The following is a 19756-nucleotide window of genomic DNA, read 5'->3' on the forward strand; positions in this document are numbered from 1 at the left end:
TACCCCAATGAAGGTCTTTTCTTATATTAACACCTAGGTATTTACAGTGATCCCCAAAAGGAACTTTCACCCCCTTCAACGCAGTAATTAAAACTGAGAGGACTTTTCCTATTTGTGAAACTCACACCCTGACTTTTAACCCCGTTTATCAACATACCATTGCCTGCTGACCATCTCACAACATTTTCGAGGTCATGTTGCAGTTGCTCAGAATCTTGTAACTTATCACTCTATAGAGAATAACATCATCCGCAAAAAGCCTTACGTCCGATTCCGCTCCCCAAGGTTGTACTTGTATAATATTAGGTAAGTCATTGTATTTTTAAACCTACATTAAGTACTGTAAATAATTGGTATCCCGAAGACACATATGTAATCATTCAGTTTGTTAATTTATTGCACGTCAGGTAACATTTTCCCTCTGCATTATTAACAATTTAGAAATGGGAAAAATAATATTCACCTTTACAACTTTGATGTCCCGAATCTTCCGAAAAATACTACCCGTCATTGTCATCGTATCAACTAGAAGAATTTCAATACCGGCCGTCCGCGAACAAAGAGTGACGGGTAACTCGTGAATAAAATGAGTCGTTCACTCCTATGAAGTGTGAACCAACCACTCAATTTCTATGAACTGGTAGTTCAAACACTTCATATCATTCACAACTCATTCGATTCGTCTGCCACTCGCTCCCCCCTCCCTTTGTTTACACCGTCATTCAATTCTTCCTCCACTCCAGTCCTAGTGTTGCGGACGGAGCGGAGCAGTTGTGACGTCATCAGCCGGTTGTACCGAGTGAATGTACTGTAGCGGCACGTTTAAACGCGTAATTGGTATGACAACGTAAATTCATTGCTCTTTTCTCACAACATAACTGATGTTTTCTCCGTCCTACGCATTTCATCCTTGTGGTGTCGCTTCATATGATCCCACACATTTGATATGCCACCACCCGTCGCGTAAATGCGGCAGCAAAATTTGCATTTTGCCGATTTTTATCATCAGTAATTCCAAAGAACTGCCATGCATCAGACAGTTTTCGTGACATTTGTGGTACAAATGTCTGTAAACAAGTATTCAGTTCCTTAAATATTCTTCAACATGCCGCTGTGGTGTAGTGGTTAGTGTGATTAGCTGCCACCGCCGGAGGCCTGGGTTCGATTCCCGGCTCTGCCACGAAATTTGAAAGAGTGGTACGAGGGCTGGAACGGGGTCCACTCAGTCTCGGGAGGTCATCTGAGTAGAGGTGGGTTCGATTCCCACCTCAGCCATCCTGGAAGTGGATTTCCTTGGTTTCCCACTTCTCCTCCAGGCAAATCCCCCTGCAAGGCTCCTGTTCAACATAGCAGGCGAGGCCGCCTGGGCGAGGTACTGGTCATCCTCCCCAGATGTATCCCCCGACCAGGACACTGCCCTTGAGGCGGTAGAGGTGGGATCCCCCGCTGAGTCCGAGGCGAAAACCGACCTGTGAGGGGGGGTGGGGTAACCAATTAAGAATAATACCGTCTAAAATTGGATTAAATATGAAACTAATATACTTTGCATTATCTACAAAACACTACAAGCGGAGGAAATACAGACGCAAATTAAACAGCACAGACTGAATACAGGTGTATTAATCTTACACGGGGAGGCCACGACGTTCGGATCACGGAGCATCTTTAGACATTGTACACATTTAGGACAAGACAATGTGAAAATAGTAAGTTGTACTACTAAGGCGTTCTCGAGAAACCGAGCACGATAGTTGCAGTCGCTTAAGTGCGGCCAGTATTCGGGAAAACCCCACTGTCGGCAGCCCTATTTTCACACACAGCAAATGCTGGGGCTGTACCTTAAGGCCACGGCTGCTTCCTTCCCACTCCTAGCCATTTCCTGTCGCTTCGTCGCCATAAGACCTATCTATGTTTGTGCGACGTAAAGCAACTAGTAAGAGAAAAACCGTTTTCGAGAAAATCGCAGAGAAGTTTTCGCGTTGCGATCGTGAGCACGAAACGGCGGTGGGCAAGTGGTTAGCGTTCAAGCTCCGTAGTCGCTGGTTCACTGGATCGAGTCCCGCTAGTTTCGTTTTTGTCTTTTTTTCCTTTCATATATATTACAATTCGACGGTAATATAATGCAAAGAAAGGTGTATTTTCATGAATTTTTATTGGATATTCAGTGTTATTCGGCTCTTTACTAACATTTATCATTACAAAAAATTTATCTCTGTTATCACGTTCGCGGCCGCTCGGATATCGGCAACCATTACCGAGGTACCGTATTACTTTTTTTGTTTAAAGGATTCATTTCTGTGTCCTTGTGCATTTTAGATTATCATTTTAATTATTTCAATATTATTTATGTGCATACGAGCCACGCTGCGTCAGCGGCACTACCGATGAGCTTTTCGCCTTCGGTGCCGTTTGACGCAGCATGTGCGTCATGACTAGTAATGAAGTGGAACGAGGAAAATGTTTTGTTCGATTGCAGAACTTCTTTACAACAAAAAAATAAGTTTTTGAACATTTCACACAAAAATACTGTGCAGTAGAATCTTATTATTGCTGTGTGAACATTGTATACTTACATTACTCCATAAGCTGTACAATACAGTGTGCTACAACAAACACAGGGAGACATGACATTGTTTGCGGTCAGTTATTTCTGTCTTGTGGAATTCCACGAAACATTTCTCAAGGCGCAAGCCTGGCTGTCCTGGACACTCGCTGCAGAACATGCTGTCCCTGCGCCACCACTTTTCGTAACACTGTGTACGTCCATTCTCCTTAGCCGTACATTTACTTGCAAAATGAGTCCCTGTAGGCGGTGAGAGAAATTTTGGGAGCCTATGAAATGGTTGCCTGTAGTCAGCTGGTAATAACTCAATTATTGCCAGTCGAAAGTTGTAAGGTGATACCTTCTTTACAGAGAATTTGTTATACAGCTTGTAGGAATTGTATAATACCATTTCAACCACATGAAGTAAGTATCTAGGTGTTAATATAAGGAAAGATCTTCACTGGGGTAATCACATAAATGGGATTGTAAATAAAGGGTACCGATCTCTGCACATGGTTATGAGGGTGTTTAGGGGTTGTAGTAAGGATGTAAAGGAGAGTGTATATAAGTCTCTGGTAAGACCCCAACTAGAGTATGGTTCCAGTGTATGGGACCCTCACCAGGATTACCTGATTCAAGAACTGGAAAAAATCCAAAGAAAAGCGGCTCGATTTGTTCTGGGTGATTTCCGACAAAAGAGTAGCGTAACAGAAATGTTGCAATGTTTGGGTTGGGAAGAATTGAGAGAAAGAAGAAGAGCTGCTCGACTAAGTGGTATGTTCCGAGCTGTCAGCAGAGAGATGGCGTGGAATGACATTAGTAGACGAATAGGTTTGAATGGCGTCTATAAAAGTAGGAAAGATCACAATATGAAGATAAAGTTGGAATTCAAGAGGACAAACTGGGGCAAATATTCATTTATAGGAAGGGGAGTTAGGGATTGGAATAACTTACCAAGGGAGATGTTCAATAAATTTCCAATTTCTTTGAAATCATTTCGGAAAAGGCTAGGAAAGCAACAGATAGGGAATCTGCCACCTGGGCGACTGCCCTAAATGCAGATCAGTATTGATTGATTGAATTCTCATTTTCGATACCACTTCGTTGTTTTTCTTGTGAAAGGATAGTAGGAAATCATTTGGTCATGGCAATCTGTGCCTGACATATGTCTATTATACTCCACTATTGCTTTAGGCTTCAGTTTTTTGGCCCCTCTCTTGTTGCTTAACTCTGCCACGTCAAGCTCATATTCTGTCGAAATGAATCGTACCTCACGCTTATCCCGCCATTTTCCCACGGCTATGTCGTTAGCATAAGAGCAGATAACTTTGCCAACTTTTAGTTTGCTCTCAACTATGCTGGGTGGCGTTTCCTTCCTGCCAACTCTGACTGCACCAGTCGAATCTGTCCCATTACTGAGAAGAGTAGCAGATAAAGAATAGCTATTATAGAAATTGTCCATTTAGTCCATGTCCTAAATTTAGCTGGCTTTGCATAAGATGGAGCACTACCGTTGCAGCATGGTCATTCTTTCCCACCTAAGTCATCTGTTATCCCGGTGTAGACGTAAAATTTATAACCGTTCCATCAGTCTCCATGAGCATATAGAGCTTGATGCCGTATTTGTCTTTTTTTATGTATTGACGAAACATCAGTCTACCACGCCGCAGCATCATGGATTCGTCAATACACAGCTCCCTATCAGGTTCATAAACCTCCTTCATTTTATCATTGAAGTACTCTATCATTGGTCGTATTTTATACAAACGATCTGCTGGTTTTGGATCTCCCTCAGCTGGGTTCCTTGCAAAACGGAGGCACTTCAATAGAAGTAGAAATCTATTTCTATTCATGTAGTTCTTAAAACATGGAATGTTGAATAACCTGTGCGTTTTCCAGCATTCCCTAATACGAAACACTTGCGCAACACCCATGTGAAACATAAGTCCTAAAAAGACACGGAACTCGTCCATGGTGACATCGTACTCTAAGACTAGACTAGTTCTGAAAAGGTCCGTCAGGGCATTGACGAGTATCTCCCGTACTTACTTCAGGAGTATTGGAAGCATCTTATCTGGCCCTGGATCCTTTATAGGATGAAACTTCTCGATTGCCCATTTTATATGGTTATGTTTTATTATGTTGGCACAGTTCCAGTCTGCTCTTAGAAGAAGCGGTTGGAACAGAGACCGAAGCTCTGTCATCTCCTCAGCCTCAGGAAAATGACACGCCATTAGTATCTGCAGTGTGTCCTCCTCCGCCTGAGTCAATGACCCATCTGGTTTCTCCAGTGCCCCCACTTGATTTATATGGGTTGCTTTCAGAACCTCCTGGAGACTTGCTGTTTCAGTGTGTGATTCCACTTTCTCACAGAACAGTCTCCAAGCTTTTCTTTTTTCTTTCCGTATCTCTAGGTTATACTCGGTGAGTTTCCTATGGTATATGTCCCACATACCATTTCTAGATGATATTCTATACAACATCCTAACCCCGTTAGTTGGAATTTTTTGTACAGCCTTCCATAGAACTTCTCTGTATCTGTCCCAGTTCTCTTTAGGTCTCTGTACGCCTCAATTCCATGTAGTCTCGCATCTATTGCAAATTGGATGTGTTGGTGGTCTGCTAATGATGGTTTTCCACTCTGTAAGAAAGTTTGCAATATGCTTAGTGTAATGTCCATTACCTCCCTACGATTTTTATTTATAAATATAGGCTTGTTTCCAAAGTTCAGTATCGTCAACTCGTCCAATAATAAACTCTAATAAAGACTCACCTCTTGCATTGCAGTTCGTGCTGCCCCATGCCGTGTGGTGTGAATTTGCATCTGCTCCAAGGACTAGGTGTTCGCCTTTCCCCTTTGCGTTGCAAATTAGGTTCTCAACTTCTTCTGATGGGGGCAGATTAGTTGAGTCATATGGGAGGTATGCAGAGCCTATGGTTATTTCTCTGGGTCCGTCCCAATTTCCAAGTTTAATCTCGGCCATGGTTAAGTCCGTGAACAGTGTTCTTGCAACATAAGACATTTCCTGTTCATAAGAAGACATGTTCTGGGTATTTCCGATGTATCGTACATCAGCTTACCTCCAGATTCCGCCAGTCCTGCTACTCTGCCCTTGACTACCCATGACTCTTGAATAAGGGCCACACAGCCTCGGACTTGAACTTCCTGGCGAAATTGGCCACATCTGCTTTTTTATAATGGAGATTGTCCTGAAGGACCTTCAGCTCCATCTTTATCAACATTGGATTTCGTTTTTCTCCTGATGACTTGAAACTTGATCTGCCCAAGTCCGAGCTTAACCTTATAGCTTTTTTAGCTCTTCAAAGTCTCTTTCACCAAGGGCTAAAATGACTGTCCTTCCTGTCTTATCGATTGAAGTGGCATTCAGTACTCTCCACTCTTGTGTTAGGAGTTTATTATCGTGCTGATTGATTGTGACAGCAATCTGCTCTACTGGAGCTTCTGTTGCCATTTCTTGTTTTGAGTTGGTGACAGCCTGTCCAGTTGGGACTTCTGTCTCCATTCTTTTTAATCTTTGGCTTGCTCCCGGATCTGCTCTACTGGAGCTTCCTTGCCTTCCCTTGATGTGGAAATTTTGGAAATTGGTTCTTTATAGGCATCCATATTTCAATCGATCATAGGGTTTTTTCCCCTTTTAGGGTGCTGAGCGTTTTCACCATCCATGGTGAGGCATGCAGCCAGACATTGTCCTACCGCAACTCAGGCTCTCCGTAACAGAGGCCACGTCCATCCAGCGGTCTGCCCCTGGCCCAAACCTAGCCAGGTTTGTTTTCCCTTCAGTAGGCCTACTCATGTGGTCTCCACTTGGCATCATCATGACTGAGTTCACAGCCATGACTTTCCCCCTAGGTTTGGATCGCCCTTTTCCCAACCCACGGCTCATCCAGGCTACGTAGAACAAAGTGATGTGTTGGTTCCAGCACCCCGTAGTGAGCCTTCACCTCAGTCACCAGCAGCCCCACTTCACCTCGCCCATGTGGAGGAACCATGGATGCCTTTCTAGCATGTGTGGGCAAGGCCTCCACTTCCAAGCCTTGACTTGGGCTGGAAACAAGTACTTTACTTTAATTAGGTGAAGATAATTTTCTGTGTTAATGAACTGAGGAGGTAGCAGGTAGGGACCCTCATCAGAGGCAGCCCTGCCGAGCGGGTGGCGCCCCTGCGTATTTGAGTCCCAGAGCATACAGACTTGGTGCGTGTCATCTGGTAAGTCTCCCAGCTCAGAGTTACGAGCAAAGAACTCAACGGAATCTACAGCGGAGAAGATTGAGTTTGGATTCGTCACACTGACCATGCCCCACCTTGCAATGTGCAGGCATTCGGACCGAGCAGCGGTCGCTTGGTAGGCGGAAGGTCCTTTGGGGCTGTTGTCTGGTTTTGTTCAGGGGTGTTATGTATACTTATAATCTTATAATTTCATTTTTGTGTTTAGCCAAATTGTAGATGGTTCATTCGTTCCTGGATTTTCCATTTTCCTGTGTTGTACGTTTTTTTCCATGGTCCCTCCAAAAACGGAGAATCGAGGTGCCATTGTATCTCAATCTTTTGGTGCTATATTCCTTTCCTTTTTTGAGGATCTTACTAGTTCATTCCACCAGGGTGTCTCTTTTTCCCTTACTCTCACATTTGTCTTACTGCAAACCTCTATTGCTTCTTTTATCAAGGTGTTTTTTTTTTAAAATCTTGTCCACTCAACTCACCACTCTCCACTTCTTCTGTAGGCAGTTGTCCTCTTATACGGTCCTGATAGTTGGTCCTCCTTCCAATCTGTTGTAGTTCCCACATCTTAATCTTAGGTTGTTTCCTGGTTGTTATTTTTGGTGCATTAATGTCTTTCAGATCTGCTACTAATAGGTGATGGTTGCTATTGAGGTTCTCACTCGGAATCACCTTGCTGTATAGGGCGAGTTGGCTGTGCGGTTAGGGGCACGCAGCTATGAGCTTGCATTCCGGAGATAGTGGGTTCGAGTCATACTGTCGGCAGCCCTGAAGACGGTTTTCCATGGTTTCCTATTTACACACCATGCAAATGCTGGGGTTGTACCATAAGGCCATGGCCGCTTCCTTCCCACTCTTAGGCCTTTCCTGTCCCATCTTCACCATAAGACGTATCTGTGTCTGTGCAATGTAAAACAAATTGTTTAAAAAATGTAAAAAAAAAAGCAAGAAAAATCAAAAAATCACCTTGACGTCGCTCACAAGTCTACTTCTTTCTTTATCTGTAATGACATAGTCAATGACCGTCTTACTCTTTCCATACCAGCTGTAACAGGTAATTTTGTGACTGACCCTTTCGTTGAACAAACTGTTTTTTTCTACCAAACAGTTTCTTATGCAGGAGTCTAGGAGATGTTCCCCTTCTGAATTCCTTTTCCGATGATCATATGGTCCCATCACCTTCTCATAGCCATTCCTGCCTCTCCTGAGCTGTGCGTTGAGGTCCCTGATGATGATTGCCCTTTCTTCACTGATGGTCTCTTCTAGGTCTTTGAGAAACTTGTTTTTTCATCTTGACTGCAACCCGTGTCGACTTCTCTTTCCCAGGGTGAACTGTGCCTTTATAATCCTCTCATTGATGTACTGGATCTCTGCGATGCCATCTGACTCTTTCTTCCCTTTACCTTTCCATTTAGTTTTACTCAGTCCTAGGATTGATATGTTCCTTCTCTCCATAATGTTCACTAACTCTTTACATTTTCCAGTCAAACTGATTACATCTATTGTTCCTGTTCGAGTATGTTGTCTTCTCCGGCGTTGTTGCACAATCGCAAGGCCTGGCCTATCATCAGCCATCATACCTGGCGTGCTCTTGTCTACTCAGAGTTCTTTGTTTCCATCCGAGGCTCGTATAAGTGTTGAAAGCAATTGCAGTTACTCTCCAACTGACTTGCTAGGCCTAATGTTAGAGAAGATTAGCCGCTAACAGTCCCGTGCCACATCCCTTGTACTCCGCACGGCTTTACTTCTAAGTTGACATTTCGCAAAACAAAAATGAGAAGCGCCTTGCCTCTGTTGCCAGCGCGCTACCGCAGCGAGAACAGCTGATGCAATACGACCGTGGTAAACAGCCCTCGCAAAATGTAATACCGTACTCAGAACAGCTAATGAGTCTGGATTGAAAACAAATTCACAAAACAACACTTCCTAGAAACATCCAACAGTAAAAAGAGAATATATTAATAAGAGAGAATGAGGAAATAACACATCACTCGCTGCTAATGGCTAGCACAGGAAGAAGGTTATGGCCTACAAAGGGAACACTCCACTGATCTGAGTCACTTTCTTGCCACTTGTATTTTCCAAATTACACTGATACATGCTAAATATGCACAAAGTACACTAACCAACACCCGGGCATAAATAAAACTACAGCTATATTCTTATACAATGAACTGTTAAACCTCTATTGTACTAAATTATGCTATGCTAATTACACTATACCGTACTATACTAGAAAGACACTCGCATGAAAAACACAAATTACTGAAGAAAAATGCACAAGATCGCAAACTGTACTGAATAACATACATGCTGAGTGAGTTACGTTAACCACGTAGTGAATGTAAATTTAGAATCGGCAGTTAGGCTTCGAGATATGTCGATATGAATGGCAACTTGGGATTGGCTGGATGTCTGTTTCAGCGCATAACCACCGGACAGAGCCAAAATCAGTCAAAACTCCAATTTAGAAGTAAAGCCATGCAGAGTATAGGGATCCTAAATTATTTGTGCTGGAGTATGTTTATAATATTGGGTCCATTATTGGACAGTGGTCTCCACGGTATGCACTAGCCATGCGTCTTTGTAGGTGTGCTTTTCACCAACTCGCAAGCCCAAATTAGCACACTGGGGTGAAATGCTGGCAACAGGAATGAGTTAGCCTGATAATTCATGAAGTCCATTAACGGACCCATTATATTAGTATTATAAATTTACTCATTTGGGACAAATAATTTAGGTTCCCTAAAGGAGTGTAATGTTCTTGCTTGACGTCCCACTAACCTCATTGTACGATTTTCAGAGACATCGAGGTGCTGGAATTTTGTCCTGCATGAATTCTTTTACATGCCAGTAAATCTAGCCACATGAGGCTGACGTATTTGACCACCTTCAAATACCACTGGACTGAGCCAGGATCGAACCTATTAAGTTGGGGTCAGAAGGCCAGCCCCTCAACCGTCTGAGCTACTCAGCCTGGCCTAAGGGGATGTATATCCATATCACTCACAAGGTGTTGCACCAAGAGTATACGACGTGGACTTGTTCATTTGTTTGCAGATTGTTGTGGTTACTGGTTGAAACTTAATCGTGTACTATCTTGTCAAGAATGCAACTGGAATGAACAAGTGATGGCAAAGGGGTTGTATTTCCATGCCTTATTTGAATAAATATGAAAATATTTAGTCACATTCTTTTTAAAAGTTTAAACTTTCAAAATGATAGTTCCCAAGCAAAGTTTAGTCTCGCGTAGGGATGAAGGCCACTTATGGCCTCTTTGATTTAGAAAAAATATGAGTGATCAATGCAGCCCCATGTGAAGAAAAAAGAAAGTCAGTGATTGGCTCGCATTCTGTGAATTAACTGTAATTCTACTGATTGCTTGTTGTTTTATTATTAAATGCATTTACCCTCTTGGATTCAGCGAGGGATCCCACCTGTTACGCCTCTAAGGCAGTGTCCTCGAGCGTCCGGGGTACAACTGAGAAGTACCTTGCCCAGGCGGCCGCACCTCTGAACATGGACCTTGTGGGGGCTGGGAGGATTGCAAGAGATTGGGCAAGGCAGTGGCCGTGGCCTTACGTTAGGTACCATCCCGGCATTTTCCCGGAGAAAAAGTGGAAAACCCCTTTGAGGATGGCTAAAGTGGGAATCGAACCCCCTCTACTCGTTTGACCTTCCGAGGCTGAGTGGACAGCATTCCAGTCTTCGTAATACTTAAATTTCGTGGCAGGGCGGGAATTGAACCTAGGCCTCTGGGTGTGGCAGCTAATCACACTAACCACTACACCACAGAGGCAGACAATTGGTAATTTTCATCATTATTTTTCTTTCCCCTTGTCCAGCTCCTGCCAGGTTGCCTCTCCTCCCACCATTCCTCTTCAGTAGGCTAATTGTATTCCAGTCCAGTATTTTTGTTATACTGTTCTTGACAGAGTCCATCCGTATTGTTCTACGCCTCCCTCTTTCCTTCTATCTTAGCTCCAACATTTGTTGTGCTACCCTTCCCTCCTCCATCCTCATAACATGTCCAGACCATCTCAATTTATTCTTCTGCATCCTATCACTCAGTTTTTTTTTTACCCTTATCACTTTTATGACCTCAACATTTCTTACTCTGTCTCTCCTTGTCTTCCCTACCATACTCCTCAGTAACTTCATCTCAGTGGCCTGAATTTTACTCTTGCTGTCAATTCCAAGTCCATACGTTAATATAGGGGTAGAGTACATCATCTATATTCTCTTTACATTTTATAGGAACTTCTGTCTCACACCAGGTTTCATTACATTCTGTTAGAACGTATTTCCCACTTGTACCGTTCGTCTTGCATTATTTCACTTTCCAAATCTTTGAAGCATTCAACCACCTCAAGGTTTATTCCTCTGATACCAACAATACCTTTTCCTTCTCTTTCTCCTGTCATCGCCACTGTTTTGCTCTTCTCCACACTCATTTTCATACGATATTTCTCTATTGTAATTTAAAGCCTCTAGTTAGATTTGCACTCGTGTGTTCTTGACTGCCCAGATCACTTTAATCTGCAAACAACAATATTTTCATATCCTCTCCATATATTGTCTGTTTCCTTTAGAACTTCATCCATAACCATTATAAACGTAAGTGGAGACAATGCACTTCCTTGTTTTAGTCCAGTTTGGTTTCTAAACCAATCTGTTCTCCCCAAAGGAGTCTGGACAGAACGGAAACAATTGTTATACATGGCTTTCGCTAGTTTCCTTGATTGCCTTCCAAATCCTTTTCTTTCCAGCATTTCTCACAGATTTTCTCTTAACACTATCATATGCCTTCTCTAGGTCAAGGAATACCATTACCAGTAATTGTATATGAGTTACATGAGAAATATTTAACTGTAATTCTGCCCAATTACTTTTATTCTGTACTTTTCCCATCGCTGTATAAAGTTATGAAGATAAGTTCTACAAATGAAAAAAGTTTCTGAATGCAGCTGTTATTATTTTGGTATTTTAGTTATTGAGGACAGATTTACTAATTAAATATACAGAGTCTAACCTAAGTGGTCAATGCGTCCCAAATTTTCACCATGAAATTTTGAATATAAAAAAATAGTGCGATTATTCTGGTATACATACAGTTTGTGAGGTATGTAAGTTTGTTTTAAGAATTTAAATTAATCACTGAACAAAATAAAGTACAGAAAAAAGCTTCTATTGTACTATAATGTCTTACATTTCAGGATGATCCCCTCTCTGCCCTGCAAGTGTTTGAAGATGGCATCAAACGTTTACTGCTTCGTTGCAAGCGAATGGTTATTCTGGTGACTCATTGTCTCATGCTCATCGGGTACATAGGAACTCTTCTAAAATCCATAATTTAGCCTCTCCTGGACAGTTTCTTTTAATGTACCAAAGAATTCAAAGTACTGAGTCTCTTTTAAAGAAATTTTTTTCTTAACACCACAGCGTGGAGTGACGTGTAGCACACGTTGTGCAGTAGCTGTCTGCTGCTGTGGAGTGATATCTCTGACACACATCTGCATTGTCATTCCATCTCGTGATTTTCCTTTGAACTATGTCCGAGGTATTTTCACAGCCATCTAGATAGCTTTATTCTCTTGTTTCATATATCTATCGATTCATTTTAACTATTTTCCACCTTGTTATCGATGTGTAAAATTTGATAATTTGTTCATGTACTCTTCCCGCAAATGGTGTCGATAATGAAGGATAATTTTTCTAGCGATGCTGTACTAGGCATATTAAATGAGTGTTTTAGTGTTTGAGAATAGTAGTTAACAATTCTAATGACTAATGTTGATATTGCCGGATTGATACAAAACAGAGTGTTTCGTGCTAGATGCGGTAGTTCTGCAGGAAATTTTTTACAGGGATAACATGGATAATTACTTTAAAAATACTCATTTCTTAAGTCTTTTCACCCCAAGATTTAGGTCTAGTCCCAAGGAATATTTCCATTCCGATCTAGGGTAAGGAAATTGATTCCATTCAATGAAAATTAGATGTTATCTTAGCCCTCTTCATGTTGATGGGGAAGGTACAGAAACTAAATTTTAGGTTTTATTTCTCGAAAAATTGTACCATTGTCACGCCCCTTATTTGATTCATATCTGTAGACAAATTTGAATCCATATGCAAATTACCTCACTACAAGACTAAGCACACTACCGGTATACAGTATATGGTGGACCAAAAAGCTATTTCCAATATAATCAGAATTGGTTTGAAATTAACAGAGAGATAGTATCATAAAACAGTTTGGTGCACAGGTATGCTAGCCTTTAAATGTACGTCCAGTGAAGGCTGGATTTTGAAATGCTCGCGCTCAGAAGGGTTAAGAAATGACAATTGCTCACATTGATCTCACTTCTGCAGGCTTTAGCACTCACTGAGGGATCATCTTGACTGATGAGTTTTTATATGGGAAATGTATGATAAGAAAGTTGGATAAACATAGAAAAAGGAAAGAGAGAAAATAATGATGAATACAGGTGGTAAAAGACTACGAACACAGGACAAACAAGATAGGAAAGGAATCCTGTGGCTTATTATACATAAAGGAAAGGAACAAAACCAGTGCAGGGTAAGTTATACACAGTGAAACCTCATTAGTGCATTCATCATTAAGACGTTTTCTCACTTAGTGCATTGTAAATTTGAAGTCTCCATTCACGTCATGTTAAATCTGTATAAAGATTATTGCATCACAAATTTTTGCCCTTACCCTTTAGTACGATTACTTTTTTCCTATCTCTGAAAATGTTCTGTCATCCCTTGTGAAAGGAACGTGATTTTCAACACAGATAAGAGCCCTCGCCACAGGAGGCAGGTCAGGAAAAGTTGTGTGAAAATGAGAAGTCCTTGAATTCCTGAACTTTACACGCTAAATTACACCATTGGAAGGCAAGCTATTATCCTCAATATGTTCAATTTGGTGTGCTGGTTTTCTGTGAAATTGCTGAATAACTGAGGAAGCCTCTTTGTGCTTTTATTTCGCATCCCATTCAGAAGTTAGAAATTTCTGTGTTGAGTGATATAGTGAAGGGTAGTGAATATTTGTTGCCTACCTACAGATTAGGAAAATTATTGTGCAAGTTGACTAGCGGGTTTTTTGGTAGCTCGGTTATGGATACTGATAGTTGTGAAATTGCTTACTAATGAAGACTAAATTACAATCCAGGAAATAGGTGTCCACATCTTTCAGCGGTGGCTTGTATGTTGAAACTCACACCTTTGAGTTTTGATTTGAGTCGATCAAGGAGTTGTCGCATTCCGGCCGATTTGATTCAAGATGGTGGTCAGTCATTTTCTTGCAGATGGCAGAGTTTAACCTCCAAATAATTCAGGGTAGAAGAGTGTGACCAGAAAACCATGTTTCATAACCCAGTGAGCTGACATTTGTTTTAGAAAGAGTGTGATCTGCAATAATAAATTCATATTTGTTGTCTTGTCGGGCTCCATGATTAAATGGTTTGTGTGCTGGCCTTTGGTCACAGGGGTGCTGGGTTCGATTCCCGGCAAGGTCGGGAAATTTAACAATAATTCGTTACCGTCACTGGGGCCGGGTGTATGTGTCGCCTTCATCTTTTCATCCTCATCACGACGCGCAGGTCGCCTACGGCCGTCAAATAAAAAGACCTGCATCTGGCGAGCCGAAGTTGTTCTCGGGCACCCCCGACACTAAAAGCCGTAAACCATTTCATTCGTTTTTTCACTTGTCTTGTGTTTTACTCACCTTTGAAGGCGTTGTTGTTAGGGAAGTGTTTTCATCATTGTTCTTTTACCTTTTTCACACCTGTATTCAATAGTACGTTTTCTCGCTTAACATGTTCTCTATTCTTGTACCCTGCAGAAACATCTTATTAACTGTATTGAAAGAAAAGGGGGTTCTTTAAAGACTGACAGTGTATGAAGATGTGCAGACTGTCCTTTTCCTTTCACATTTTCTTCCTATTTCTATCTTGTCTCACTCTAGCCTATCAAAGTGTTTATCCTCTTAAGAGGTAATTTTCTTGGTTCTATCTGTCTATGTATAACTTGATGATATACTCCATTTTGGTGCAGATCAATTATTTCTTCACCTTAATTTTTACAATACAGATCGTAGCAATGGAAGGTGGCCAAGTGCAAACTCAAGGAACCCTGGTTCAGATAGAAGCTATCGATCGTGAACTATTGCAGACTTGGCAGAACAACATGACCCGTGAACAGCTGGAGGAACGGTGGAGACTAGTGTGATTCGTGTAGTGATGTGGTGTGCAGATGAAACAGCGCAGTCTGACTCATGAGTCTTGGCAAGTGGTAAGTAACATACATTGCAGTTTAAAATAAAGAAATGAATATGCTATCTGGATTAAAACCACTTATATGTATTTAACAAAGCTGAGCTTTCCGCGAAATTACATTGGCCTTCATCAGGGCATGCCTCCGACAGTGAGCAAAGAAATTCTTTGAAGGAATGTGGAAGTCACGACCATACTATCCACAATGAGCCACGAAAACCTACGTTCATTAATATATTGCAGTTTGTTTTTTCAGCTGCACAGTATCAATTGCAGAACTTTATGAATGACTCGTATTAAATTTTATCATCTTGACTAGTTTCCAATATTGACTGGGTCTATTAGGAACATAAGCCTCTCCACCACCTTCTTTTCTGTCTGTCTACGATCAGGGCATAACTATAGAGTTTGTCCCGCAATGTTAGTAACACGAGGCACTACTATGGCGCATGCGAAGTGACTGTCCTTTGTTTAATACTTAGGTTTCCACTAGTAGCACTGAAGGAAGTAGAATTTCACTGCCAACTGTTCGTTTTATATGGCTGCCTTTGCATTTTTGTTTTTTTCCTTACCATGCGCACAGTATGCGCTGCGGTGATAGCAAAAAGCCTCTCAAAAGGAATGTGGCCCGAAAGGGGCCACTGTTCTCATGACAGATTGGCCAGCAAAATACATTACAGCTACTAAATGACCATTTTCTTTCTTGCCGTAAGCCGCGAGATTAAGGGAGGAATTGAGAAAGTGTAAGGTTATGGTCCGATGCCATGACACTTTTAAACTTTGCGGGCCTCTTTTTTCTTCTGCAGTGGTTAGTAACAAAATCTTTATCTCTTCATTGGTGGGAATGATGTCTTAATCTTCGATATCTCGACCAATGGCTGTGATCCTTGGCAGAAGCAATGGATAATGGCGCCTGGACTGTTACTTCACGTTACTTCTAGGGGCAGGCAGGTTGGTCTCTGGCAGGCATAATGAACACATCACTTATACTAATATATTAAGTTAGAAATACAGTGTGTGCCCCACTGGGATTATACCACATTCAGTTCTCTTTCAACTTTTTCTGTTGAAGTCCTTAACGCCTTGCAGCCATCTGTCTCTTGGCTTTACCTTAGGTCTCCGTCCTTTCATTCTCATATCAAACATCCCCCTCAGCCGTCTTTCCTCTTTCATTCTCTACTCGTGACCATATCAATCATCTTGATCTTTCTATTCAGCTGTTATGGGTTCCTCGTCGAATCTTGCCATTCCAGTCCTACACCTAAGTTTCTTCATCTTGCAGGCCTGTATCCTACTTTTATTTATTTCCTCCATTATCCAGTCTCTGTTTCATAAGTCAGCATGGAAACGTGTGTGTATCTATGTACGTGTACTCCTTCGTCCTGTGTCCTTATATGGGGTCAGGAATGAGTAGAGATGAAATTATACAGCATGCTTTTACAGCAGTGATGTTTGCAGATCTGATGATATTGGGAGGTAGAGTTGAAGAAGTACAAAAATTATGTGTGAATGGGAAGTAGTAGTCTCCAGGGTATGGAGTTCTAACGCATAGCATTTTATCTTCCCCAATTCTTCCAGCAAAACAGTTAACCCGATGGGTGCTACGCCCGCCTCTGGACGGGCTGACGCGGCTGGTCCACCAATGCTATGCCCGTCTATAGACGGTGCATGAGAATTAAAAAAAAAAAGCTTCCCGGTTCACTCTCGATTGCTGATTCGATCTCTGGCATGTTCTGCCATCTGTTGGGCATTATGTAGAACTAATTGATCATGGCTTATAGCTTCAGAGAGTAACTTAGAGAGCTTTTTGTAAATATCTGTGGAGTTCATCTGTGATGCAAACAAGCATGGCGGAACAACAAGGTAGTTGCTCTCGCCGCAATGTTATTTCGGATCAAAGAATCTTTCACTTATTAACCACAGCAGAAATTGATGATGATGATGATGATTTTAATGAATTGTAAAGCGATACAAGGAGTGCTGAAAATATCGCAAACCAGGTAAGATGATTGCTATATAAGAGCTCGCTCCACGCAGCAGTCTGTGAAAGCCGGTGCCGGTGACAAAGGGCTATACATTGTGCCATCTTTTGAAGTGTTTCACACAAAGAAAACCTTCTGAAGGTATCACATGTTGAACTGACTACTCCTACTGTGAAACTTCTACCTGAGAAATGTTTACAATTAATGGTAATTATATTTCTGTATTAGTCTTCCCTAAACGTTTAGCAGTTGTCATGACCATGATTATCACAAGTTTAACAAATTCAATGTAAAATATAAACTTGCGTACTTGTAATGAGTTGCTTGTATTAGTTGCTTACAGGTTTTAGGAAATCATTTTATTTTGGGTTCTTTACTTTGTATAACGGTGATGTACATATGGACACAGTGTAATTTTGTTTTCTCTCAAATAATATTGAACATAAGTGTAGGATCCTCAATGCAAACCATGTAACCTTGGCGGGGTGGGGAGGCTTGCACGTCCCAATGAAGCAGATAGCTGAGCCGCAGGTGCAACCGTATCGGATGGTTATCTGTTGAGAGACCGGACTAACGAATGGTTCATCGAAAGGGGGGTAGCAGCCTTTCATAAGTTACAAGGGCAGCAGTCTAGATGATTGACTGATAAGGCGTTGTAATAATACTCAACACGGCTCAGCTATGTTGATATGGCTGAAAGCAACTGGAAACTACAGCCGTAACTATCACGCAAGGACATGCAGCTCTCTCTGAATGATTTACTGATGATGGCTTACTCCCAGGTAAAATATTCCGGAGGTAAAATAGTCCCCCGTTTTGATCTCCGGGTGGGGACTACACGAGAGGGGGCGATCATCACGTTGATGGTTACTAACATTTTGCGAGTCGGAGCAAGGAATGATAGAAGTTTGATTAATTGTGGTAGGTTAGAGAATCTACAAGGGAAGATGGATAGACTGAAGTTAGATGTAGTTAGTATAAGTGAAGTACACTAGCAGGGAGCAGGATTTTTGGTCAGGAGACTACAGAATTATCAACACAGAATCAAACAGGGGAAATGCGGGGGTTGGTTTAATAATAGGGCAGCAGGTAAGCTACTATGACCAGCATAGTGAAAGGATTATTGTTGCAAAGATAGACACCAAAGCAATGCCCACTACAATGGTGCAGGTTTATATGCCTATTAGTTCACCGGATGATGAAGAAATTGAAAGAATATATGAAGAGATAGAAGATTTAATACAATATGTAAAAGGTGACGAGAATCTAATTCGGATTAGGGCAAAGAAACGAAAGAGGAAGTCTGCTGGTTGAATTCTGCACCAATTGCAAATTAGTTGTGATAATACTTGGTTCAAACACCACAAACGATGGCTGTACAGATGGATGAGACCTGGAGACACTGGAAGGTATCAAATTGCCTAATCATAATGAAGTCTGAGATTCAGAAACCACTTGTTGGATTGCAAAACTTTCCCAGGAGCAGACGTGGACTCTGATCACGACTTCTTGGTCATGGAATGCCATCTAAGGTTGAAGAAATTGAAAAAGGGAAGGAACCCAGTGAAATGGGATCTAGACAAGTTGAAAAAAAAGTGTGAAGGATTGTTTCAAGGAACATGTTGCACAAGCACTAAATGGAAAGGCTAAAGGAAACACAATAGAAGAGTGGACAGTCGTGAAGAATGAGGTCGGTAGGGCTGCTGAAGAGATGTTAGGAAGAGAGGAAATATCAACAAAGAATCAATTGATAACCTGATTGCAAGATGAAAATACAAGAATGAAAAAATGAAGGGGGCATAAAAGAATACAGGTGATTAAAGAATGAAGTGGATAGGATGTGCAGGACAGCTAAGGAAGAATGACTGAAGAAGTGCAAGGATGTTGAAAGTAGCATGGTCCTAGGAAAGGTAGATGCTGCATACAGGAAAATCAAGCAAGCCTTTGGAGAAAGGAAAACTAGGTGTAAGAATATTAAGAGTTCGGATGGAAAACCACTTCTAGGGAAAGAAAAGGAAGAAATATGGCGGGAACATATCCAACAGTTGTATCAAGGTAGATGATATGGTTCTCGAACAAGAAGAGACTGTTGATGCTGTGAAATGGGTGAACCAATTTTGAGGTCAGAATTGGACAGAGCTTTGAGAGACCTAAATTGGAGCAAAGCACCTGGAATTGATTACATTCCTTCTGAATTACTGACTGCTTAAGGAGAAACCAGCATGTTGAGGTTATTCCATTTAGTGTGCAAGATGTATGCGACAGAAGTGCCCGTCCGATTTTCGGCAAAATGTTGGTATACCTATTCCCAAGAATGCCGGTGCTGGCTAGTGCGAAAACTACCGCACTATTAGTTTAGTATCACACGCCTGCAAAATTCTAACACGAATTTTTTATAGAAGAATGGAAAGAGAAGTTGAAACTGAGTTGGGGGAAGATCAGTTTAGCTTTACAAGAAATGTAGGAACACATGAAGGAATCCTGACTTTACGTCTGATCTTAAGAGGATCGAATTAAGAAGGGCAAGGCCACATACATGGCGTTTGTAGATCTAGAAAGAGCATTTTATAATGTTGATTGGACCAAGCTATTTGAGATTCTGAAGGTGATGGGGATCAGGTGCTGAGAAAGAAGAATTATCTGCAATCTATATAAAAGTCAGTCTGCAGTGATAAGAATGAAGGGCTATGAGAAAGCAGCAAATCAGAAA

General features: G+C 41.6%; 1 protein-coding gene across 1 annotated transcript in view; it reads left to right on the forward strand.

Annotated features, from left to right (window-relative positions):
* LOC136885461 (uncharacterized) overlaps nt 1–19756 on the forward strand; it is a 273832-nt gene that overhangs the window by 225808 nt on the left and 28268 nt on the right. The window contains exon 8 of the mRNA XM_068230446.1: nt 14883–15083. Coding sequence (XP_068086547.1) covers nt 15045–15083 — 39 coding nt within the window. The 5' untranslated portion in view covers nt 14883–15044. The remainder of the gene's footprint in view (nt 1–14882; nt 15084–19756) is intronic.

Source organism: Anabrus simplex, chromosome 14 (genome assembly GCF_040414725.1).
Source record: "Anabrus simplex isolate iqAnaSimp1 chromosome 14, ASM4041472v1, whole genome shotgun sequence".
Taxonomy (NCBI): Eukaryota; Metazoa; Arthropoda; class Insecta; order Orthoptera; family Tettigoniidae; genus Anabrus; species Anabrus simplex.